A 26,899-nucleotide genomic window follows, 5' to 3' on the forward strand; every position below is an offset into this window, starting at 1 on the left:
AGCGTCATCAAGAAAATATGAAACATATTTTGTTTTTTTGACACCTTTTTTTTTACCACATAACTCCAGATATGTTCCATATGTTATTTCATAGTTGTGATGTCTTCAGTATTGTTCTACAATGTAGAAAATAGTCAAAATACAGAAAAACCTATGGATGAGTAGGTGCGTCCACTTTTGACTGGTACTGTCAGTAGCTAGCCATGCTGTGTGAATTTATTTACTTTTTGATGGTTGAAACTACACAATCTTAAATTGAAAGTTTCATAGTGAGCTAACAACTTTAATTTACTTTGTGTTGTTGTTCAGATCAAAAGCAAGTAGCTAGTATAGGTAACATTAGCTACTAGCAAATTCCAAGTAACTAGTATAGTTAACTATACAGTATGATAGCCTAGCTTATGAACACGGAGGATCATTTTATTTTCCTGCCTACGTCCCATTCAAATAAATAGCCTGCATTTTAATATAAATCTACTGTTATGTTGGCGCCAGACGGCATTTCCAAGCAGCATTTCCAGACTGCATTTCAAAGATCACACTGCAGCTTGTGGACATAGCCACTGCAGACAATCACGCCCTAGTGACACACACCAGTTGCAAACCAGCCAGTCAGAGTGTTCATCAACATATTAATGAGCCCACCAAAAAAGGGAATATACAGTGTCTTGCAAAAGTATTCATCCCCCTTGGTGTTTGTCCTGTTTTGTCACATTACAAACTGGAACTAAAAGGATTTTTGGAGGGTTAGCACCATTTGATTTACACAACATGCCTACAACTCTAAAGGTGCAAATTGTTTTTTATTTTTGTTTTTTATTGTGATGCAAACAATAATTAAGATGAAAAAACAGAAATATGGAGTGTGCATAGGTATCCCCCAAAGTCAATAATTTGTAGAGCCACCTTTTACTGCAATTATACCTGCAAGTCTCTTGGGGTATGTCTCTATTACCTTAGCACATCTAGCCACAGATTCTCAATTGGATTGAGGTCTGGGCTTTGATTAGGCCATTCCAAGACATTTAAATGTTTCTCTTTAAACCACTCCAGTGTAACTTTAGCAGTATGTTTAGGGTCATTGTCCTGTTGGAACGTAAACCTCTGTCCCAGTCTCAAAGCTCTGGCTGACTCAAACAGGTTTTCATTCAGAATTGCCCTGTATTTAGTGCCATCCATCTTTCCTTCAGTCCTGACCAGCTTTCCTGTCCCTGCAGATGGAAAATATCTCACAGTATGATGTTGCCACCACCATGCTTCACTGTAGAATTTATGTTCTCAGGGCGTTGAGTTTGCGCCACACATGGCATTTCCCATGATAGCCAAAAAGTTTAATTTTAGTCTCATTTGATCAGACAATCTTCTTCCATGTGTTTGGGGAGTCGGCCACATGCTGTTGGGCAAATTCCAAACGTGTTTTCTTAAGCAATGACTTTTTTCTGGCCACTCTTCCATAAAGCCCCGCTCTGTGGAGTGTACAGCATAAAGTGGTCCTATGGACAGATATTCCCATCTCCACTGTGGATCTTTGCAGCTCCTTCAGTGTTAACTTTGATGTCTTTGTTGCATCTCTGATTAATGCCCTCCTTGCCCAGTCTATGAGTTTTGGTGGGCAGCCTTCTCTTGTCAGGTTTGTAGTGGTGCCATATTCTTTCCATTTTGCTATAATGGATTTAATGGTGCTCACTGGGATATTCAAAGTTTGGGATATTTTATATAACCCAACCCTGATCTATACTTATCCACAACTTTGTCTCTGACCTGTTTGGAGGCTCCTTGGTTCTCATGTTGCTTGCTTGGCAGTGTTGCAGAGTCAGGGTCCTTCCAGAACAGGTTGATTTATACAGACACCATGTGACAGATCATGTGACACTTTGATTGCACACATGTGGTTCTTAATCAACTAATTATGTGACTTATGAAGTGAATTGGTTGGACCAGCTCTTATTTAGGGATTTCATACAAAAGGGGGTGAATACCTATGCATACTGCAGATTTCTGTTTTTTCATCTTAATTTATTATTCATGTCACAATAAAACAACAATTTGCACCTTTAAAGTGGTAGACATGTAAATCAAATGGTGCTCACCCTCCAAAAATCCATTTTAATTCTAGCTTGTAATGTAACAAAACAGGACAAACACCAAGGGGGATGAATACTTTTGCAAGACACTGTAGTTTGTTTCATTGTAGAGCCAAATCATAGGTTTGTGAATGGGCATGTAAAACTGCATCTGGGCATTTTTTTTTTTTTGCCTTGACCAAAGTCACATACCTTCTATTTAGACATTAGAGAACAATTTAAAATACTGAATAAATGGCATACTATGGCACCTTTAAGTGTACGATATTAAAGTTGCAACCTGATAAAAGAGTTTGCATACTCATCACACTAATTGATGCAGAAGCTCTAGACTTGAGATCAATACCTCTGATAGACAGAGCAGCGGTCCCATAAGGGGAACAAGTTGATGAAGCATTGCACATAAATGCATACAACGTAATGGCACCAACGTAACTTTGCGTGTCTGATTAGTTTTAGTTTAGTTTTGTTTTTAGTTTTATTTAGTTTTACTACATTTACTACTTTTATTCCCTTTTTGGGCATCTTTTTGTCATGTGTTTGTTGAGTGTATGTGTTATTGTTGTGTGTAGGGAGAGCAGCAAAGTAAGAATTTCATTGCATTGTCTGAACCTCCATTTTTACTATGCATATGACAATAAACTTATTGAATCTTGAATCTACCACTGGAATATAAGGGCTGACATCCTGTTTTGCAAAAAATGTGTGGATGTCTGGGAAAACCCATCAGTGTCACTCTGGCTCAGATTTGGAAAACAGGCAAAAAGGACAAAACTGGGGTTTTGACCAAAATTGAGTTTTCTGCCAATTACTGAGTTACATCATTGTGGCAGCGGGGGCATGACCAAGCGTCGGTCTGTGAATGGAGGGCAGAGTCAGTAAAGGTAAGTGGTGGAATCATTGCACATGATGGGAATTAACCTGTGTTTGTGTGTCTTCCCCACTGACCGCGCCCTTTAAAAGGAGAGGAGAGCAGAGAAAGGGAGCTCTCCCCAACCAGAACACTTGTGTGTGTGTGTGTGTGTGTGTGTGTGTGTGTGTGTGTGTGTGTGTGTGTGTGTGTGTTGGGGGGGGGCTGGGAATTGGAGAAAGGCTGAAAAGCTTAAAAAAATAAAGATTTTGTTGAGAACTCAGTTCTGGCCTGCCGTGCTTCTGTGCTCCACCCACCTGGTCGAATACTACAGTGGTGCCGAAATCTGGGAAAGTGCAGAAGGGAACGGCCACATGGAGTCCTCCCCCTTCAAGGACCTGGTCCATGCCCTCGCCACGACCCAACAGAGCCAGCACCAGGCGCTGATCGCCCTCCGGAAGGAGCAAGAACAACGCTTCGAAGCCCTGGTGCTGGCGCAACAGGAAGATTGCCAGGCGTTCCGGCACCTGCTCGAGTCGGTGGGGGCCCCGATCACCACCGCCACGGACCCTCCCCACCTCACCCTAATGAAGATGGGTCGGCAGGATGATCCTGAAGCCTTCCTCGCTCTTTTTGAGCAGGCAGCAGAGGCGTGGGGTTGGCCGGTGGAACAGCGTGCGGCGCGCCTCCTCTCCCTGCTAACGGGTGAGGCGCAGCTGGCTGCGCTACAGCTCCCCTCCGACAGCCGGCTGGTCTACGTGGACCTCCGCAGGGCCGTCCTCCAGTACGTGGGTCGCACCCCGGAGCAGCAGTGGCAGCGCTTCCGCGCGCTGCGCCTGGAGGAGGTCGGCCGGCTGTTCGTGTTTGGCCAGCAACTCCGGGACGCCTGCCTGTGGTGGCTGAGGGCCGACAACCGTGACACAGAGGGAATCTTTGATCTGGTGGCGCTGGAGCAATTCGTCACCTGACTTCTGGAAGGAACCGCGGAGTGGGTCTAGTGCCATCGCCCGGCGTCGCTGGATCAGGCCATCGAGCTGGCGGAGGACCATATGGCAGCTGTTCTGACGGCAGGACAGCATGTCTCCCCTTCTCCCCTCTCTCTCTCTCCCCCCTTCTGTTCCTCGTCCTCACCCCATTCCCCCACCGTGGAGGCGGGGGCCGGCTCCACCCCAGTCGGCCTGCCGCACCCGCGGTGTCCCACCATTTCCTACTTCTGTGTCTGTGTCTTCCCCCTCTCAGGTGAGTGGTCTCTGGAACACCGGTGCAGAGAGAGAGAGCCTGGGCTGGTATGCTGGCGCTGTGGGGAACCGGGGCACCTCCAGCATCAGTGCTCGGCGATGGAGGTGGGCGCGGTGGTCCGGATCCCCGACACACTGGAGACCGCCCTCGATCGGGCCGGAGCGTATCGCATACCGGTGAGTATCCAAGGGGATACGTATCAGGCTTTGGTGGACTCCGGCTGTAATCAGACCTCAATCCACCAAAGCCTGGGGCAAGACGAGGCATTGGGAAGAGTACAGTTGGTGAAGGTGTTGTGTGTGCATGGGGATGTTCACAACTACCCTCTAGTGTCGGTCCACATTCTATTTCGAGGGGAGAAATTTAGAGTAAAGGCGGCGGTTAATCCTCGCCTTACCCACTCGATAATTTTGGGGATGGATTGGCCGGGATTTTGGGAATTAATGACGCACTTAGTGAAGAGTCGGGCCTGCCATAGTTCAGCAGGGGGAGGTCCCGGAGTGGCATTGGCAGGAGCAGCTGTCACAGAGCCATCTACATCATCACCGCGTCAGAGTGAGGAGCAGTAGGCTCCTCCTCCCTCTCTCGGGGACTCCCTCGCGGATTTCCCGTTAAAGCAGTCGCGAGACGAGACTCTGTGGCACACGTTTGACCAAGTGAGAGTAATCGATGGTCAAACGCTCCAGCCAAACGCCACCCCATCCTGCCCCTATTTTTCCATTATTAAGGATAGATTATACCGAGTGACACAGGACACTTAGACTAAGGAACAAATAACCCAGCTTTTAATCCCAAAGAGCCACCGGGAATTTATATTCCAGGCATCTCACTTTAATCCCATGGCTGGACACTTGGGGCAGGACAAGACACTAGCCCGAATAATGGCCCGGTTCTATTGCCCAGGGATTCGCGGTGATGTCCATAGGTGCTGTACGGCGTGCCGCGAATGCCAGTTAGTAAATCCCGCAGCCATCCCAAAAGTGCCTTTGTGCCCTCTGCCATTAATTGAGACCCCGTTCGAAAGAATTGGGATGGATCTCGTCGGGCCATTAGATCGGTCAACACGAGGATATCGCTTTATTTTAGTTCTGGTGGGCTATGCAACGCGATATCCGGAAGCAGTGCCTCTTCGCAATATCTCAGCACATAGTATTGCTGAAGCACTCTTCCACATCATCTCCCGGGTCGGAATCCCCAAAGAGATTCTGACTGATCAAGGCACTACGTTTATGTCACGTACACTGTGCAAACTGTATGGATTACTGGGAATTAAGCCTATCCGCACCAGCGTTTATCACCCACAAATGGATGGCTTAGTCGAACGGTTTAATCGCACCCTCAAAAACATAATTAGAAAATTCGTAAGCGAGGATGCACGGAACTGGGATAAATGGCTCGAGCCCCTGTTATTCACAGTGCGAGAGGTCCCACAAGCCTCCACGGGGTTCTCCCCATTCGAATTACTATATGGGCATAAGCGACGTGGCATTCTGGATGTGCTACAGGAAAATTGGGAGGCGGGACCTTCAACCAGTAAAAACGAAATTCAATACGTTATTGATCTGCGCACCAAACTCCACACACTCACACACCTAACCCTGGAGAATTTGCGGCAGGCCCAAGAACATCAAGTCCATCTGTACGACAGGGGCACGCACCTTAGGGAATTCACACTGGGAGATAAAGTACTCGTGTTGTTGCCCATGTCAAGCTCGAAATTGATCACCAGGTGGCAAGGACCCTTTGAGGTCACACGGCGAGTCGGGGATGTCGACTATGAGGTGAGCCGAATTGACAGGGGTGGGGCGTTACAGATACAGTATACCACCTCAACCTACTAAAACTTTGGAACGAGGAGGTCCCCATGGCGTTGGTGTCAGTGGTTCCGGAGAAGGCGGAGCTGGGGCCGGAGGTTCAAAAAGGGAAACTGACATCGCCCACCACTCCGGTCCCCTGTGGAGACCACCTCTCCCCGACCCAGCTCACAGAGGTTGCCCAGTTGCAAACAGAATTTTCTGATGTGTTCTCGCCCCTGCCCGGCCGCACCCACCTCATAGAACACCACATTGAGACGCCCCTGGGGGTAGTACTGCGCAGCCACCCTTACAGACTGCCTGAACACAAAAAAAGGTGGTTCGGGAAGAGCTCGAGGCCATGCTCGAAATGGGCATTGTCGAGGAGTCCCACAGCAACTGGAGCAGCCTGGTGGTCTTGGTTCCCAAGGCCGATGGGTTGGTCCGGTTTTGCATGGACTATAGGAAAGTCAACGTGGTGTCTAAGTTTGACGTGTACCCAATGCCTCGTATTGAGTTGCTTGATTGACTAGGCACGGCTCATTTTTATTCGACACTGGATTTGACAAAGGGATATTGGCAGATCCCCTTGACTCCGCTATCCCGAGAGAAAACAGCCTTTTCCACACCGTTTGGCTTACACCAGTTCGTCACACTTCCCTTTGGGCTGTTTGGGGCGCCCGCTACATTCCAGCGGCTTATGGATAGGGTCCTCCGCCCCCATGCCACCTATGCGGCCGCCTACTTGGACGAAATTATTATTTATAGTAATGACTGCCGCGGCTGGTCCAGTGTTCCGCGACCAGGACGAAAACCGCATTGTTCCTCCTGGATCCGAGGTTCGACTATTGGTCGAATTCTCCTCTCCAGTACCCTGGAGTAAACTTTCCCTGGGAGGCTGAGAAGTGTGATTCCCCTATAATTGGAGCACACTCTCCGGTCCCCTTTCTTAAAAAGAGGGACCACCACCCCAGTCTGCCACTCCAGAGGCACTGTCCCCGACCGCCACGCGATGTTGCAGAGGCATGTCAACCAAGACAGCCCCACAACATCCAGAGACTTGAGATACTCAGGGCGGATCTCATCCACCCCCGGTGCCTTGCCACCGAGGAGCTTGCAAACCACCTCAGTGACTTCGGCTTGGGTAATGGACGAGTCCACCTCTGAGTCATCAGCCTCAGTCTCCTCAGTGGAAGACATGACGGTGGGATTGAGGAGATCCTCAAAGTATTCCTTCCACCGCCCGACAATGTCCCCAGTCGAGGTCAACAGCTCCCCACCCGCACTGTAAACAGTGTTGGCAGAGTACTGCTTCCCCCTCCTGAGGCGCCGGACGGTTTGCCAGAATTTCTTCGAGGCCGACCGATAGTCCTTCTCCATGGCCTCCCCGAACTCCTCCCAGTTCCGAGTTTTTGCCTCCGCAACTGCCCGAGCTGCAGCACGCCTGGCCTGCCGATACCCGTCGGCTGCCTCAGGAGTCCCGGAGGTCAACATGGCCCGATAGGACTCCTTCTTCAGCTTGACGGCATCCCTTACTTCCGGTGTCCACCACCGGGTTCGGGGATTGCCGCCACGACAGGCACCGGAGACCTTGCGGCCACAGCTCCGAACAGCTGCATCCACAATGGAGGTAGAGAACATGGTCCACTCAGACTCAATGTCCCCCGCCTCCCTCGGAAACTGGGAAAAGCTCTCCCGGAGGTGGGAGTTAAAGACCTCCCCAACAGAGTGCTCGGCCAGACGTTCCCAGCAGACCCTCACCATACGTTTGGGCCTGCCAGGTCTGTCCAGCTTCCTCCTCCGCCAGCGGATCCAACTCACCACCAGGTGGTGATCAGTTGACAACTCAGCCCCTCTCTTCACCCGAGTGTCCAAGACATAGGGTCGGAGATCAGATGACACGACTACAAAGTCGATCATCGACCTCCGACCTAAGGTGTCCTGGTGCCACGTGCACTTATGGACACCCCTATGCTCGAACATGGTGTTCGTTATGGACAAACTGTGACTAGCACAGAAGTCCAATAACAAAACACCACTCGGGTTCAGATCGGGGAGGCCGTTCCTCCCAACCACGCCCCTCCAGGTGTCACTGTCATCGCCCACGTGAGCATTGAAGTCCCCCAGTAGCACAATGGAGTCCCCAGTCTGAGCACCCCTCAGTACCTCTCCCAGGGACTCCAAGAAGGCCGGATACTCTATACTGCTATTTGGCCCGTAGGCACAAACAACAGCAAGAGCCCTCTCCCCAATCCGAAGGCGCAGAGAGGCGACCCTCTCGTTCACTGGGGTAAACTCCAACACATGGCAGCTGAGCTGGGGAGCTATAAGGAAGCCCACACCAGCCCGCCGCCGCTCACCACGGGCGACTCCAGAGAAGTGGAAAGTCCAGCCCCTCTCGAGGAGCTGGGTTCCAGAGCCCAAGCTGTGCGTGGAGGTGAGCCCAACTATCTCTAGCCGGTACCTCTCAACCTCCCGCACAAGCTCAGGCTCCTTCCCCCCCAGCGAAGTGACATTCCATGTCCCAACAGCCAGCCGCTGTGTCCGGGGATCAGGTCGTCGAGGCCCCTGCCTTCGACTGCCACCCAATCCACACTGCACCAAACCCCTACTGCTACCTCTGTGGGTGGTGAACCCACAGGAGGTCGGGCCCACGTCACCTCTTCGGGCTGAGCCCGGCCGGGCCCCATGGGCAAAGGCCTGGCCACCAAGCGCTCGCATACGAGCCCCAACCCCGGGCCTGGCTCCAGGGTGGGGCCCCGGCTGCGTCCTACCGGGCGACGTCACGGTCCTGGATTTTTTCTCCATAGGGGTTTTTTGGTGAACTGCTCTTGGTCTGGCCTGTCACCTAGGACCTGTCTGCCTTGGGAAACCCTAACAGGGGCATAATGCCCCCGACAACATAGCTCCTAGGATCATTCAAGCACACAAACCCCTCCACCACAATAAGGTGGCAGTTCTAGGAGGGTTCTATACCCTTCATAGGGTGCTCGAGGGTTCATGGGAGTTTGCCCAACCAGTCCACATGTGCTTTGTGGATCTGGAGAAGGCATTCGACCGTGTCCCCCGTGGTATTCTGTGGGGGGTGCTTCGGGAGTATGGGGTTCGGGGCTCTTTGCTAAGGGCTGTCCGGTCCCTGTACGAACGGAGCAGGAGTCTGGTTCGCATTGCCGGCAGTAAGTCAGACCTGTTCCCAGTGCATGTTGGACTCTGTCAGGGCTGCCCTTTGTCACCGGTTCTGTTCATAATTTTTATGGACAGAATTTCTAGGCGCAGCCAGGGGCCGGAAGGAATCCTGTTTGGGAACCACAGGATTTCATCTCTGCTTTTTGCGGATGATGTTGTCCTGTTGGCTTCTTCAAACCAGGACCTTCAGCATGCACTGGGGCGGTTTGCAGTCGAGTGTGAAGCGGCTGGGATGAGAATCAGCACCTCCAAGTCCGAGGCCATGGTTCTCGACCGGAAAAGGGTGGCTTGCCCTCTCCAGGTTGGTGGAGAAGTCCTGCCTCAAGTGGAGGAGTTTAAGTATCTCGGGATCTTGTTCACGAGTGGGGGAAGGATGGAGCGTGAGATCGACAGGCGGATCGGTGCAGCCTCCGCAGTGATGCGGTTGCTTTACCGGTCCGTCGTGGTGAAGAAGGAGCTGAGCCAAAAGGCGAAGCTCTCAATTTACCGGTCGATCTACGTTCCGACTCTCACCTATGGTCATGAGCTTTGGGTAATGACAGAAAGAACAAGATCGTGGATACAAGCGGCTGAAATGAGTTTCCTTGGCAGGGTGGCTGGGCGCTCCCTTAGAGATAGGGTGAGAAGCACAGTCACTCGGGAGGAGCTCGGAGTAGAGCCGCTGCTCCTCCACATCGAGAGGAACCAGCTGAGGTGGCTCGGGCATCTTTTTCGGATGCCTCCTGGACGCCTCCCTGGGGAGGTGTTCCAGGCATGTCCCCCCGGGAGGAGGCCCCGGGGAAGACCCAGGACACGCTGGAGGGACTATGTCTCTCGGCTGGCCTGGGAACGCCTCGGTGTTCTTCCCGAGGAGCTGGCCGAGGTGTCTGGGGAAAGGGAAGTTTGGGCTTCCATGCTTAGACTGCTGCCTCCGCGACCCGGTCCTGGATAAGCGGAAGAAGACGAGACGAGACGAGACTGCCGCGGCATGTGGAACACCTAAGGGCCATCCTTAGGTTGCTGAGGCGAGTGGGTCTCACAGCCAACCCAAAGAAGTGTGCGATTGGGCGGGTGGAAGTACGGTATCTGGGTTTCCACTGGGCAATGGGCAGGTGCGTCCCCAAATTAATAAGACAGCAGCAATTGCGGCCTGCCCGAGGCCCAAGACCAGAAAGGGGGTGAGACAGTTCCTGGGGCTGGCTGGCTACTATCGTAGGTTTATACCTAATTATTCGGATGTCACCAGCCCGCTGACTGATCTCACTAAAAAGGGAGCACCAGATCTGGTCCAGTGGATGGAGCAATGCCAGCAGGCTTTCTCGGAGGTAAAGGCTGCACTGTGTGGGGGGCCACTGTTACACTCCCCTGACTTTTCTCTCCCCTTTATTTTGCAGACGGACGCATCGGACAGAAGGCTGGGGGCTGTTCTGTCCCAGGAGGTGGGGGGGGGAGGAGCACCCAGTGCTGTACATCAGCCGGAAGCTGTTGGTCCGCGAGAGCAGATACAGCACGATCGAAAAGGAGTGCCTCGCCATCAAATGAGTGGTCCTCGCCCTCCGCTACTACATGCTGGGGCGCCCTTTCACCCTCTGTTCGGACCACGCGCCCCTGCAGTGGCTCCACCGCATGAAGGATGCCAACACGCGGATCACCTGTTGGTATCTGGCACTCCAGCCATTTAAGTTCAAGGTGGTCCACAGGCCGGGGGCGCAGATGGTCGTGGCGGATTTCCTCTCCCGTCGGGGGGGGGGGGGGGGTTGACTACAGGCCGGACAGGCGGTGGGGGTATGTGGCAGCGGGGGCGTGGCCAAGCGGCGGTCTGTGAATGGAAGGCGGAGTCAGGGAAGGTAAGTGGTGGAATCATTGCACCTGATGGGAATTAACCTGTGTTTGTGTGTCTTCTCCAGTGACCGCGCCCTTTAAAAGGAGAGGAGAGCAGAGAAAGGGAGCTCTCCCCAACCAGAACACTTGTGTGTGTGCGCGTGGCTGGGAATTGGAGAAAGGCTGAAAAGCTTAAAAAAATTAAGAGTTTGTTGAGAACTCAGTTCTGGCCTGTCGTGCTTCTGTGCTCCACCCACCTGGTTGAATACTACAATCATTAATACTGAGAAGAGTACTTTTATTGTATACTCTTGTATTTGTACACCTGAGAGTGAGCAAAGCTTTAAAATGTTTAAATAATGTAACAAAACACAGTAACTTTAGTCAACAGAGCACAACTCAATGAATTAATCAGTGTTTGTTTCCCCATCAGTGTTAGTTGCAAACAGTGATCCGTCAAATGTAGAGATAACAATGATTGTTCTGAAATGCCATATAAGACAAATATGCATGAGGTGAATGATAGAAATATCTGTTTGGCATGCTTGCAACTGGAACCGTCTGTTCTGTTTGCTACTTGTTTTGGTTAGTTAAATCCTTGAGATTGATCTTCACTTGCACATTCTACTCTCTGCTTAATGAAGGTTATGTTGATTAGTAATGTCTTTCTTCTTAGACTATGATCCTTATGGGTGATGTAATTTTACATAATGTCTCTCTTCTTTCATACAGTAGTGTAGTTTAAGCCAGCAATGTAATGCTTCATCACTCATTTACGTTATACATAGATAACTTAGCAACATCAATTAAATCATCATCGTCTAATCACAGAGCTACAACACACTCTTGAATGTGAATATATATTCATGTTTGTCCTACAATAAACTGAGAAACATCTCTGAGCAGCTGTGGTCTGTATCAGTGACTGTTTGCTCCCGGATCGATCCGTGAGGCAGAATCTCTTAGGTGGCAGAGGTCTCCATTCCTAGATCATACGTTGTCAATTCAACCTCCTTCGGTACAGACAGATCAAAACCTAACAGTGAAAAATTAAATAACATTTCTCATTGTAAAAGGATTTAGGATTTTAGCCCATTCCATTCCATCCATTATCCGTAACCGCTTATCCTGTGCAGGGTCACGGGCAAGCTGGAGCCTATCCCAACTGATTATGGGTGAGAGGCGGGGTACACGCTGGACAAGTCGCCAGATCATTACAGGGTTGACACATAGAGACAAACAACCATTCACACACACTTTCACACCTACGGTCAATTTAAAGCCATCAATTAGCCTAACCTGCATGTCTTTGGACTGTGGGGGAAACCCACACAGACATGGGGAGAACAAGCAAACTCCACACAGAAAGGCCTCCGTCAGCCACTGGGCTCAAACCCAGAACCTTCTTGCTGTGAGGCGACAATGCTGACCACTACACCACCATGCCGCCAGATTTTAGCTCATTTTGCACCCGATTTGGTCATTTGCCATTTCCCACCACCAGCTAGCTCTCCTTTATCATTCAGCAGCTACCACCTGGGAAGGATGAATGCTGCATAGATGATTTTACACAAGTCATATGTTCTATTGTAACCTCTACATGCAGACATGTACATCTACGTCTACTTGCAGGCAAGTGGAAAGTTTTCTCAATATGGTGTAAAACTTTAGGCAGAAACCCCTTATCTTGCACTACAAACAATGCTTGGGAGTTTCTGCAGAGTTGGCTAGAAGTGATCTTTTTCAGGGTCTACCCTAAAAGTTGATGTTGCTAGCATTGTCTGTGCACTGGGGACAGATTGGTGGTTTGCCGCTGGGAGCTCTTAAATCAGACAAAACCTTTCTTAAAGTTGAAACAATGGTTCCACTGGTCCACAGTCTGGCCGGGACTTGGTGCTAAGCAGTTTGTACGAACCAAAGGAAGTATATATAAAGGGTTTTTCTCTTAACATGGCCAGCTTTTTTGCTGACCATCATGACAGCCACGCAAATCTTGTTGGTCAATACAGTGTTCAAACGTGGGGGCAGTGGTGGCTCAGTGGTTAGGGTTCTGGAGCAAGGCGTTTAACTCTCAGCTCCTCAGCTCAATTGTACAGTAGGTCACTTTAGATAAAAGTATCTGCCAAATGTAAATATAAATATCACAGTCTGGCTGAATCCAGCATTGCTGCTGAAGGTACTGATGCCATGGTATATTTAGAAACATATTAATCTATCTACTTTTCTACATGAGAATGTGAGAATGTGCTCAGATCAGCATCTGTCCAGTGAGAGCGCTTAAGCGCTATCTGAGCATGAAACTGCCAGCCAGCAGGTCACTGATGAGCTGTTCATCTGTTTGTGTATAAATGCAGGATAGCCTAGGAAATGACTGTGCTAGCACACTTGAACACAGGTCAAGAGATGCCTTAAATGCTAATCAGCGCACACACTATGGCTAGATCCTGGGGAGCAGTGGAGAGTTGACATGGAGCTCACTACTTTCCTTTGCCATATTTTAGACACTGTATATTGCTTCGTCATAGCTCGTGTGATCTGTGGTATGTCTGAGTGAATCTCAGCCCCAAAAGACACTAATCTCACAGTGCTGAGTGATTATTATCCTCAACAAAAAACAACCTTTAAGAGCATTTAATGATTCTTATCCTTAATAGTAAACAGTACCAGAATGTTGAATGTTTCTCAACCACAACTGAGAACACCATCATGAATGCACAAATTTCAGTATCAGCACTTGAGTGATTTTCATCCTCAGTAGGAAGTGGAATCATTAAAGTAGCAGTATCATCAGGAAAATGCACACACACGCACACCACTCAAGGGCTGATACCAGGCTTGTAATACTTGAGTCCAGGACTTGTGCCATAATTTTAAGGACTCGTGACTTGACTTGGACTTGAGCACAGATGATTCGGACTTGGACTCGGACTCATGCATGAACTGCATTCAGACCCGTAAATTGAGACAAGAACTTGGATTTTTTTCTTTTTTTTTGTAACATGCCACAATAACTTGCCATAAAATATTTATATCTACATTAATTTTTATTTTAATTTCATGCAAAAGAATGCACATTCACCTGTTCATACGTCATGTTCAGGAACAAACTAACGTTAATGGCACTAAAATGCCTGGAGAGAAGCCCTTAGGATTGTCCACTTTGCTTATCAAGACTTCTCATGCAGTGGCAAAAAATGCCCTGCTATGTGTTCCATATGTAGAAGAACTATCAAGGAGACGACGGGGGCAACCTCGAACTTCAATCGTCATTTGGTAAGACTCCACCCAGAGAAGTAAGTGACACGCTATGTTCATTGCTCTGTTGATAGCGAGGCTTGCTTGCTGACCAATGAACTAGCTAGTGTTAACCCTCCCTCATGTTATTTGCCCTGTTGAAAGTGGACGGTGCTTGCTGAGCGATGAACAAGCTTTTTATCTGTAGCCTATTAACTAAAATGGGGCAGTCGAATAGTAGCGTTAGTCCAACGCAGCAGCAGAAATTGTTTCACATAAAGGCAGCAACAGCCACCATCAAATGGGGCAGTTGAAGTCTTTTTCTCAGACTCGATTTGGACTCGACTCGGATCAATTGTGGACTCGACTCAAAATTTTCTTTAATGACTTGGACTTGACTCGGACTTGAACACTGGGGACTCGAGATTGAACTCGGACTCGAGATTTAGTGACTAGACTACTACACTGGCTGATACTGAGCCTCAGGCTGAGTGAATATTGGTGAATGATAATCTCGACTTCGTCTCAGTTATTATTGACCGATACGTGTGTGTCTGTGTTTGTGTGTGTGCGTGTAAAAAAATGTAGGGCGGCACAGCGGTGTAGTTGTTAGCACTGTCACTTCACAGCAATAAGGTTCTGGGTTCAAGCCCAGCAGCTGACAGGGGCCTTTCTATGTGGAGTTTGCATGTTCTCCCCGTGTCTGCGTGGGTTTCCTCCGGGTGCTCCGGTTTCCCCCACAGCCCAAAGACACACAGGTTAGGCTAATTGGTGGCTCTAAATTGACCATAGGTGTGAATGTGAATGGTTGTTTGTCTCTATGCCCAAGTTTACATTAGACCATATCAGCGGATCATCAGATTAACGTTTTTAAAACGATTAGTGTGCACACAGCAACACCAATACACGGATACGCTCGGCTCCGCAGGCATCCTGCGCTCCAAATCACTCCGCCCTGAACAGCGAGTGCCCTCTGGAGGGTGCGCACTCCGGCCTTGCGCAGCTCACAGAGCACGCGAGTGTAGTGCACAAGCTGTGATTCGGGACTGAGCCGCTGTGTGTGTGATCCCAGCGCATATCACTTACCACTTGCAAGTGGAAGGATGGCAAGCCTAAAGACAATCATAACTACACAATGGGCAGTATTTGCATCAGTATTTGCAGTATTTTCATACTTTTATACTCTTTAATGAAAGGTGATACAAGGCGGAAGTCCGCGCCGTTTTTCAGCAGTCGCGTCACATGACCAACGCCAGCGAATCAGGAAGGTGGATGTCACAGTGACGTTGTCCAATGACGACGCCAGCTAGAGCTCAGCACAGCGTATCCGCGTATTCTTAATGTTTACACAGCACCGGAGCTGACACGATCTGGATTGAATACGTGGACCCTGGCGGATTCCCGTTTCCCGGCGTTTACAGGCAGTTTAATGTAAACGGACAGTGCATCCGCGAAGAAAACGAGACAGATACGGTCTAATGTAAACTTGGCCTATGTGTCAGCTCTGCAATGACCTGGCGACTTGTCCAGGGTGTACCCTGCCTCTCACCCATAGTCAGCTGGGATAGGCTGCAGTTTGCCTGCGACCCTGTACAGGATAAGCAGTTACAGATAATGAATGGATGGATGTTAATAATGTGAATAATTAACAATTATTTGCCAAAGGCAAAGTGAGTATCGGTCAATAATAACTGAGATGAAGTCGAGGTTATTATTCACCGATATTCACTGAGCTTGAGGCCAATAATTGTTTTAGTACAAATACACAGGTGTTTATTTAAAAAAAATTAAAAATTGTATTAAAAAATCATTTATTTCAATGTTCAAAAGCGGCATGCAAATGTAATAAAGGCGCACACAGACTTGTGTCACTTATCTACACAGACTCACGTAAAATACTTTGTTTTGAAATAGATAAAATAAATCACAATTCCACCTTACCTTTCAGTAGTTTTAGACCAAACTTGATAGCATCTTTAGTGCTTTTAGGAACAGCATTTTCTTTTATAATTTGTAATTCTTCCTCACTTATGGTGACAAAGCGATTGGCTACCATTTTGCTGAATCTCTCAAGGTGATCATCAAGAAATAGTCTGAATTTCTCGACCAATCAGCGTGCGTGATTTTCTATAATCATGTGCATATTTATACTAATTTTTGTTAATACTGCAAGTCAGTATTAGTAAATGGAAGGAATTAAAAAGATGTTGATACCTGTTACCATTGTTCATGTCTATTTATATATGACAATGTACAGTAGGTGCTTCATTATTTCCCCGATGTGCTAAGGCTTAGTGTATGCATTGATTCATTACTCTGAAAGCATTTGTCTATATTTGTATGTGTTCAAGAATAGTGCTTATAACACAGAAATTTCTCTTTGGTGCAGCAATGTATTATGCTAAAGTACCCATTTAATTATTATTTTTTGTTTACTTTGTTTAATTTCTGTCAAAAGAAATTAGCAAAAGTTCATCACCTTGTCACCACAACTGTGATCATACCTGTGCACGGTAACATCTTCTACTTTTGAATGTCTCCTTTGTCAGTTAAATGAAATACTATTTGTTGTCCTATTCCTCAAAAGTTTTCAAATGCCACTTTCCAAACCAGTTACCATTTCATCATAATTAAGAGAAATTCTGGGCACCTAAAGAGCGTGTTCTAGCTGACAGAGCAGGAAGAACAGACACAAAACCAGTCTGACATGAGCAAACTGGCATAGAGGTTTACATCATGCAGAGCTTTATATGAAACTGGTATCAAATTAATTTTCTCTGGGATCACAAAAACCACGCAAGCTGGATTTTATTGAGTAAGATATTACCAAATAGTGCTCAGGCTAACATACATTATAGCAAGCAGGCATCAAGGGTGTAGTGATTCAGAGTTGACACGATACAGTGGTGTCTCAATATGATACATTTACAATAAAACAAAAATAAGCCATTGATTCAAGGTACCTTATGGTTCAATTGATTAAAACACTCAACAAAGTTTTTTGTTTGTTTATTTTCCCTTTACTTAAAATTAAATTATATCCCCAAACAAGTACAACTTAGAAAATTTACATTTAGGAGAAGCAGTGAGGAGCTCGGCATGTTTAGTAACTTTAAGAAAAGTGCCTTTTGGATGAAGCTCCATCATGAAGCTGGTGGAAAAGATGCCAAGAGTGTGCAAAGCTTGATCAGGAATACTGTTATGAATTTAAAGTAGATATATAAACTATATTTGATTTTTAATGCTTTTTGCCTCTCCACAAACTGTGCGTTATTTCACATTGTTATTTTCTTACTTATTATTGTAAAATATTCCATCCAGTCATCCATTATCTGTAGCCACTTATCCTGTGCAGGTTCGCAGGCAAGCTGGAGCCTATCCCAGCTGACTATGGGCGAGAGGCGGGGTACACCCTCGACAAGTCGCCAGGTCATCACAGGGCTGATACATAGAGACAAACAACCATTCACACTCACATTCACACCTACGGTCAATTTAGAGCCACCAAATAGCTTAACCTGCATGTCCTTGGACTGTAGGGGAAACTGGAGCACCCAGAGGAAACCCATACAGACACGGGGAGAACATGCAAACTCCACACAGAAAGGCCCTCATCGGTCACTGGGCTTGAACCCAGGACCTTCTTGCTGTGAGGCGACAGTGCTAACCACTACACCATCATATAAATTAGTCAAGAATAGTTAAAATGAAGAAAACCTTTGTGATCAAGTGTGTGCAATCTTTTGACATCTCATCTCATTATCTCTAGCCGCTTTATCCTGTTCTACAGGGTCGCAGGCAAGCTGGAGCCTATCCCAGCTGACTACGGGCGAAAGGCGGGGTACACCCTGGACAAGTCGCCAGGTCATCACAGGGCTGACACGTAGAGACAAACAACCATTCACACTCACATTCACACCTACGGTCAATTTAGAGCCACCAAATAGCCTAACCTGCATGTCCTTGGACTGCAGGGGAAACTGGAGCACCCAGAGGAAACCTATACAGACACGGGGAGAACATGCAAACTCCACACAGAAAGGCCCTCATCGGTCACTGGGCTTGAACCCAGGACCTTCTTGCTGTGAGGCGACAGTGCTAACCACTACACCATCATATAAATTAGTCAAGAATAGTTAAAATGAAGAAAACCTTTGTGATCAAGTGTGTGCAATCTTTTGACATGTAGTGTATATTATGTGAAATAATATTACATGAATTAGCCTTCTTAATGTAGCCAAAATAGAAAATTCAATGGCCAATAGTCAAGCTTACAAATTCTTTATCAATAACTAGCATTTCTGGTTACTTACATACCACTGGTTTTCAAAGGTACACTGTAAAAAATGATTTGTTTTAACTTAAAAAAGTTAGTACCTGGGCTGCCTTAAAATTTTGAGTTCATTGAAATTAATATAGTAAGTTAACACAACGAGGTGAACAATTTAACTTACTATATGAATTTCAATGAACTCAAACTTTTAAGGCAGCCCGGGTACTAACTTTAAGTTAAAACAACAAATCATTTTTACAGTGATATGCAAATTTGTTGAGATAATTACAAAAATAGTTCAATTGTGTTCATTTATGATATTTATCTGTGGCATTATGGGAAATAAAATATGGAAATTTTCCGCCCACTCTGTCTATATGAGTCTTTTTACCGCAGGATAAAGCCTAAAGGTCTGGAAAACAGAAAAAAAAAATTTTCTTTGCATCCTCTAATAAGCAAAATGTGACAGTCTCTATTAATGAAGCTTGGCAGGTATTTATCCTTTGTTCAACTCCTTACCCACTCAGGAAAGCTTACTCTGGTACCCAGCCCATACTCCATCCTCACACAGTGATAGCAGCCCAGCTAGACTGCGTACAGCACCTCCCACTGCACAGCAGGCCAATCATCAGATTAGCACCTGCCGCTAGCAACCACAGAGAGATCTATTATAGTCTCAATCAGATTCACACATCCATTCTTCCTTATTAAGACATCCTCTAGGAGGCCCACACTGAATGGTTGAAGATGGAGCTTGCCATCTGAAGGACGGGGTATTGCCTTGGTGGAGGTGATGCCATTTAGAATGGCATAAATTAGAGCAGTTTGTTTGGAGATCAATGCCTAGTTTGGACTTTGGAGTATGAGCCAAAATGATGGTGTAATCAATCTGACGATTGTACTGGCTGGCAGGAGTTGAGGGGAAATTCAAAAGGAGAAAGGGATATTTCTGGAAAAGGCCAGTTTAAAGGAAGGATAATCAGAATAAATTTTCTCATTCTCATCTCATTATCTCTAGCCGCTTCATCCTTCTACAGGGTCGCAGGCAAGCTGGAGCCTATCCCAGCTGACTATGGGCGAAAGGCGGGGTACACCCTGGACAAGTCGCCAGGTCATCACAGGGCTGACACATAGACACAGACAACCACTCACATTCACACCTACGGTCAATTTAGAGTCACCAGTCAACCTAACCTGCATGTCTTTGGACTGTGGGGGAAACCGGAGCACCCGGAGGAAACCCACGCGGACACGGGGAGAACATGCAAACTCCACACAGAAAGGCCCTCGCCGGCCCCGGGGCTCAAACCCAGGACCTTCTTGCTGTGAGGCGACAGCGCTAACCACTACACCACCGTGCCGCCCAGAATAAATTTTAAATCTGAAATTTAGTATTGGAATTAGAAATGTATGAAATATCCAAACTGGCTAAATAATTAAATGTACTAAATGTAATATAAATTTGCTTATTCAAAACACACAATCCTGCATCATCCTGTTGATCATTAAATTAGCTTCTTTTCTGTTGTTCTTCATTTTGCACATAAAACCTTTTGTAATTCAGGAACTCGGAGTACTCTTTCGGAACATCTGAAATATTTTCATTAAATAGAATTAGTTGTATCTACATGCACTATGCAAGAGAACAAATTCATAATTGAAGAATATTAAATACCTAAATTCTGCTCAAGTATATAGTAAGAAGACTGTTATAAACGATGTATTCATGTGATAAATAGGAAATATAACTGCATCGTTCAGCTTTTACCAGATACTGAATTTCACTCTAGTTCTTGAGTTAAACTGATTCTTCTAAATGGGATCACATAAACCGCCTGATCTCTACACAATCAGAGCCATAATTATACTTGTCCTGCACAAATACCGTAAATGCAGATGCAACAAGTACTTTCATGGACTAGCTGTATTTTTTTTTCTGCAGTGAATGAACCAATCAACTCACAATAAGTTCTTGCTTGCTGAGCATAGGGTCAGGTAGGCAGCCATTTCCATACTCATTTCTCAAATTCTTCATGTTCATTCCCTCCTGAAGCTCCAAAAGGCATGTGTACATGCACATTATATAGGCTAACTGAGTATCTGCTGTATCTGGAAATTTGTAAGAACAGAAAATGTCTCATCCCAAATATTCCCTGCATCATGATTGTGTACTCACATTATGCAATCTCTTTCAGCATCAAAAATTCAGCCATAGTTTTGAAGACACTCACAGATATGTACAGGTTCTTAAAATTGGGATAGTTTACTGTACACCATGTCCATCAAGTCTTCTTTTAGGACACTTCAGGCTCAAGAAAGATGATACAGCAAGCACATAACCTCCCTTTTGCTGCTTCTGCAGATGTGTGAATTTCGTAAGTCTTAGTCTTTCCCCTTGCTGCTGAAAGAGCAATTCTCTGTTTTCTCATTTACAGTAATGGATAGAATGAAGAACCTGTGCTGTTCAGCTTATTGGCAGGAAGAGTGGTGGTTCCAAGAAGATGCCTTTAAATCAACCAAGAGAGATGGCCTAATTTCTGGAATTAGGTCTTAAACCCCAAACCCTAGTGAATAATAATTACACAAAAAGGTACCTATTTTTGTCTCATCTCATCTCTCATCTCATTATCTCTAGCCGCTTTATCCTTCTACAGGGTCGCAGGCAAGCTGGAGCCTATCCCAGCTGACTACGGGCGAAAGGCAGGGTACACCCTGGACAAGTCGCCAGGTCATCACAGGGCTGACACATAGACACAGACAACCATTCACACTCACATTCACACCTACGGTCAATTTAGAGTCACCAGTTAACCTAACCTGCATGTCTTTGGACTGTGGGGGAAACCAGAGCACCCAGAGGAAACCCACGCGGACATGGGGAGAACATGCAAACTCCGCACAGAAAGGCCCTCGCCGGCCACGGGGCTCGAACCCGGACCTTCTTGCTGTGAGGCGACAGCGCTAACCACTACACCACCGTGCCACCTGCCTATTTTTGTATTTCTGAAAAAATAAGACAAGAGAGGACAAAATAAGATAAGATTTTCTTATACCATATATAGGTTGCAGGCTACTGTATGTAATAGATGAGAAGGATTTAGAAAAATAGTCAAAATACAGCAGTTAAGAAAAGTCTTGGACGCGGATCTAAAAATCAAACTCTGACAGATGGTTTAGCTCGCTGGTCTGTTATATGCCTACTGGCAATTATTTAATCAGTATTTTTCTCCACAAGATGCTTAGCATTTGTAGTTTCACTGGTACCAGGAGACTAGTTGCCTCAGGAAGCCATTTTCTTGGCTTTATAGCCTATATAAAAAATAGCAGTTTAGCCCTCATAACAGATCATCGCAACAGCTACCAACCTGAGAACGTGCTGCCAAACTTGCTTGGAGGAGAGTGCTCATCAATGGTAAGAGAAAAATGCTGTACTTTCCACACTGAGACCAAGGTAAGTTATGCATTCTTTGACTGATGGTCATGGCTGTGACATTTGAATTTGCAAACTCCTGGCAAAAGGGTGTATGCATTTCTTCTGAACCACACAAGAGCCTGGCTTGGGAGTTTACCTGCCAATGTTGCCTATGGCTTGCACAAAACATCTAGTTCTCGGATTATTGATTTGACTTGAATTAGATTAAACTGAGTTGAATTTACAGATAAAGATCAAGAATGTATGAATTCAGCTGTGTATGGTATGAGACTTTCATGCTGTAAAATCTTTATCTGCTGAATAAAATTTCTAGGACTGTTTTCAAAGTGAGCTGTTTTCTGTTCAATTATAAAAGCATTATAGGAGTAGTATGGATTAATCAATTGAGAAGACAATTCATGAGCTACAAAAGATAAGCTCCAACTCCAAACCATATTGAACTGAACAAGATTCATAATCCAAATGGATACCGACTCTGGTTCCAAAAACCTGAAAGACAAGATCCAACTAACCCAGTCACTGACTGATGACTGTAGATACAAGCATTCTAGCCCCTGTCCCAAATGTTTCAGAGTCATGTTTATTTTTTTTTTTCATAAAAGTAACTGGACTACCGATAAATCAATAGGTAATGGAAGGTTAAGTTTTTGGAGCTCTTTCACAGCTAGCCTTTCATTGCAGAGATATTTCTTAAGCTTTCACTGAGCTTTTCCCTCACAGCGAGGACACTGTGAGGAGTGATAAAGAGAGTCACACCATACAGGGTGATGCAAAAAGCTACCAACCAGGGCAAATGGTGCATGGTGAGAGGTTTTGAATGACAGTTAATAGATAAAAGCTGCTCAGTTAAGGCAGTGGAAAAGAGAATGCTTTAAATAAGTGGCATAAAGAATGGATGGGGATTATGTTTGCCCATGTGAGAGTGAATTCATCCAGACAATTATGCTTAATCGTATTGTTTGGGTTTCTGTATATGTATTCTGAATTATGAGAAATATGGCCCCTCAGGTTAATCATATGTAGCATATATAATGTCGGCTTGTTTAATAGTGTACATCCTGAGGGTAATAATAAAACTGCATTTGTGGGCTGGTGTCTGTGTGTCCTTCCCAGTGATCTGACTCATGCTTTATTCAGGAAGTGCTCTGTAGGGGGTATTTCTTCTTAGTAAAGCCAGCTCATCAACCAAGCCACCCAGCTAATAGTGCACAAAGGGGAGGTAGGTTGCCTGTGTAACTCTGGTGAAACACCATTGATCCCTAAAACCTTACACACACACCTCAACTCATATCTCACAACAGTTACTTCTTATTCTATACTACTTTCAACCTACACCACGCAGAACATTGCTCTGAATACATCCTACTTTCAATACATACAAGAACACACAACCACGCCTACTATTTTAAGTTTAGGCATTAAGCACAGAGCAACCTACACCTAGCATGACTCACGTGTTGGTGGAATTTTGTATTTGTATTTAAAATGCAATGGCACTTGCTATAATGTTTCTTAATATTAATTAATATTATAATAATATCAATAATTTCATGTTAAAGGTTGGAAACATCTACTTGATGTTTAAATCAATGAGTATTAAAATACAATACGTAGAATGGACACCTAGCCACATATATCGTTCATGACAGGATCATATCAGCATTATAAACTTTCCAAAAAATACAGTTCCATTTAAATGTGACAAATACTAGCAGATATTCCCTTGTGAGCAAGATCATCTCTTTGCAAGGATTGTGGATCATGGCTGTGGGGATTTGTGATTACTCAGCCACAAGAGTATTATTGAGGTCAGGTACTGATGTTGGGTGAGGAGGTCTGGGGTGCAGTCAGCGTTCCAGTTCATCACAAAGGTGTTCAGTGGGGTTGAGATCAGGGATCTGTGCAGTACACTCAAGTTCTTACACTCCAACCTTGGCAAACCATGTTATCTTGGACATTGCTTTGTGCACAGGGGTATTGTCATGGTGGAACAGGTTTGGGCCTCTTAGTTCCAGTGAAGGGAAAGCTTAATGTTACAGCATACAAAGACGTTCTAGACAATTGCTTGCTTTCAACTTTGTGGCAACAGTTAGAGAAAGAACCACACATGGCTGTGATGGACCGTACACATACTTTTGGTCATTTAGTGTATTTTGACAGTTTTAGGATGATATACTCTAGTATATTTCCCTTTATATTTTCACTGCCTAAATTAATTTTAAAAAATGCAGTTTAGACTGATATTAACAAATTTCTGAAGCCACACTGCTCAGCACTCAATGCAGACTGTCAGTCAAACTGAATCACTCGTGCTTAACCAGCATGAGGTGAAGATTCAAATCCATAACTGGGCCTGACGGCTCTGCCCCATCACTTAACCAGTAATAACATGCCATCATGCCACAGATTAAGGTGAGGACAAACTGCAAACCAAATGCAGATTTTTGGCTAACGGCACTGAGGGAAATACAACCCCAATTCCAAAAAAGTTGGGACAAAGTACAAATTGTAAATAAAAACGGAATGCAATGATGTGGAAGTTTCAAAATTCCACATTTTATTCAGAATAGAACATAGATGACATATCAAATGTTTAAACTGAGAAAATGTATAATTTAAAGAGAAAAATTAGGTGATTTTAAATTTCATGACAACAATACATCTCAAAAAAGTTGGGACAAGGCCATGTTTACCACTGTGAGACATCCCCTTTTCTCTTTACAACAGTCTGTAAACGTCTGGGGACTGAGGAGACAAGTTGCTCAAGTTTAGGGATAGGAATGTTAACCCATTCTTGTCTAATGTAGGACTCTAGTTGCTCAGCTGTGTTAGGTCTTTTTTGTCATATCTTCTGTTTTATGATGCGCCAAATGTTTTCTATGGGTGAAAGATCTGGACTGCAGGCTGGCCAGTTCAGTACCCGGACCCTTCTTCTATGCAGCCATGATGCTGTAATTGATGCAGTATGTGGTTTGGCATTGTCATGTTGGAAAATGCAAGGTCTTCCCTGAAAGAGACGTCGTCTGGATGGGAGCATATGTTGCTCTAGAACCTGGATATACCTTTCAGCATTGATGGTGTCTTTCCAGATGTGTAAGCTGCCCATGCCACACGCACTAATGCAACCCCATACCATCAGAAATGCAGGCTTCTGAACTGAGCGCTGATAACAACTCGGGTCGTCCTTCTCCTCTTTAGTCCGAATGACACAGCGTCCCTGATTTCCATAAAGAACTTCAAATTTTGATTCGTCTGACCACAGAACAGTTTTCCACTTTGCCACAGTCCATTTTAAATGAGCCTTGGCCCAGAGAAGACGTCTGCGCTTCTGGATCATGTTTAGATACGGCTTTTTCTTTGAACTATAGAGTTTTAGCTGGCAATGGCAGATGGCACGGTGAATTGTGTTCACAGATAATGTTCTCTGGAAATATTCCTGAGCCCATTTTGTGATTTCCAATACAGAAGCATGCCTGTATGTGATGCAGTGCCATCTAAGGGCCCGGAGATCACGGGCACCCAGTATGGTTTTCCAGCCTTGACCCTTACGCACAGAGATTCTTCCAGATTCTCTGAATCTTTTGATGATATTATGCACTGTAGATGATGATATGTTCAAACTCTTTGCAATTTTACATTGTCGAACTCCTTTCTGATATTGCTCTACTATTTGTCGGCACAGAATTAGGGGGATTGGTGATCCTCTTCCCATCTTTACTTCTGAGAGCCGCTGCCACTCCAAGATGCTCTTTTTATACCCAGTCATGTTAATGACCTATTGCCAATTGACCTAATGAGTTGCAATTTGGTCCTCCAGCTGTTCCTTTTTTGTACCTTTCACTTTTCCAGCCTCTTATTGCCCCTGTCCCAACTTTTTTGAGATGTGTTGCTGTCTTGAAATTTCAAATGAGCCAATATTTGGCATGAAATTTCAAAATGTCTCACTTTCGACATTTGATATGTTGTCTATGTTCTATTGTGAATACAATATCAGTTTTTGAGATTTGTAAATTATTGCATTCCGTTTTTATTTACAATTTGTACTTTGTCCCAACTTTTTTGGAATCGGGGTTGTAAATACATTTGCTATTTGGGAGCATAACCCCAGTCCAATATTTCTGCAAAGGATTATTTATGGTTATACATAAGTGTGGGCCTTACCCGCTTCCGGAGGTTGCAGGTGAGGATGAGGTTACGCGAGAAGGAGTTGGCGAAAGCTGTGTAGAATTCCAACACCTTGAGCAGGGCCTCTCTCTTGATCACATGCAGGTCACAATAAGTCAGCGCCCGCACATTGGCACATGCATGAGCAAGCGTGGTCTCTTTCCAGAAAACATCACCAAACACATCACCCTTACCTGTGAAAAATAACAAATTGGCAAAAGACTAAAGAAAACACAAAAATGACTTTCGTGATATTTAATGCTGACTACATTTATTGTTGGAATGTAATTGAATCTTGACATGCAGTTTAATTTTGCCACACAGTTTCTATAAAGATCCTAGGTCTACATTTCTAAAACCGAGTTCCTTTGGGCTCAGCCTTAATCTGGTTTCCTCCAATGTACAATGCTGTCTTTTGAAGAGTGGTGTCATTAGGAGCTCAGCAGGTTCAGAGTGCTGGGTTCAAGTAAGTGCCTCAAGCATAATTAACACACAGCATTCTCATTTTATTTTATTTCAAAATCATTAAGGCAGGAGAGCATCTGATCTGCTACGCCATTAGAACAATGAGACTTTAAGTTCCTTATTGCAGCACCCAATCACACCTAATGTGATGTCATTCGATAAAAATAGGGGAATCAACGAAGGGCACATCATATTCTTATGGCAAGAGGATATAACCATTACCGAGTAATGGTTACTCTATTAGAGGATGTAAGAAATGTTGTTTTAGAAAATAAATGTGTGTATTTGGATACAAACACACAGTTCAGAATTGTTCTGTTCTTATTGTTTGGAGCTTGGCCAAATCTCACCATGTTCCTTTTACAGCCGTAATAATCT

At 45.4% G+C, this 26,899-nt stretch overlaps 1 protein-coding gene across 1 annotated transcript in view; it reads right to left on the minus strand.

Moving 5' to 3' along the window:
- The window catches only part of kcnh5a (potassium voltage-gated channel, subfamily H (eag-related), member 5a), a 213,085-nt gene that overhangs the window by 42,917 nt on the left and 143,269 nt on the right, over positions 1–26,899 (minus strand). Inside the window, exon 11 of the mRNA XM_060917674.1 lies at positions 26,054–26,250. Coding sequence (XP_060773657.1) covers positions 26,054–26,250 — 197 coding nt within the window. The remainder of the gene's footprint in view (positions 1–26,053; positions 26,251–26,899) is intronic.

The sequence above is a fragment of the Neoarius graeffei genome, chromosome 3 (genome assembly GCF_027579695.1).
Source record: "Neoarius graeffei isolate fNeoGra1 chromosome 3, fNeoGra1.pri, whole genome shotgun sequence".
In the NCBI taxonomy this organism is placed as follows: domain Eukaryota; kingdom Metazoa; phylum Chordata; class Actinopteri; order Siluriformes; family Ariidae; genus Neoarius; species Neoarius graeffei.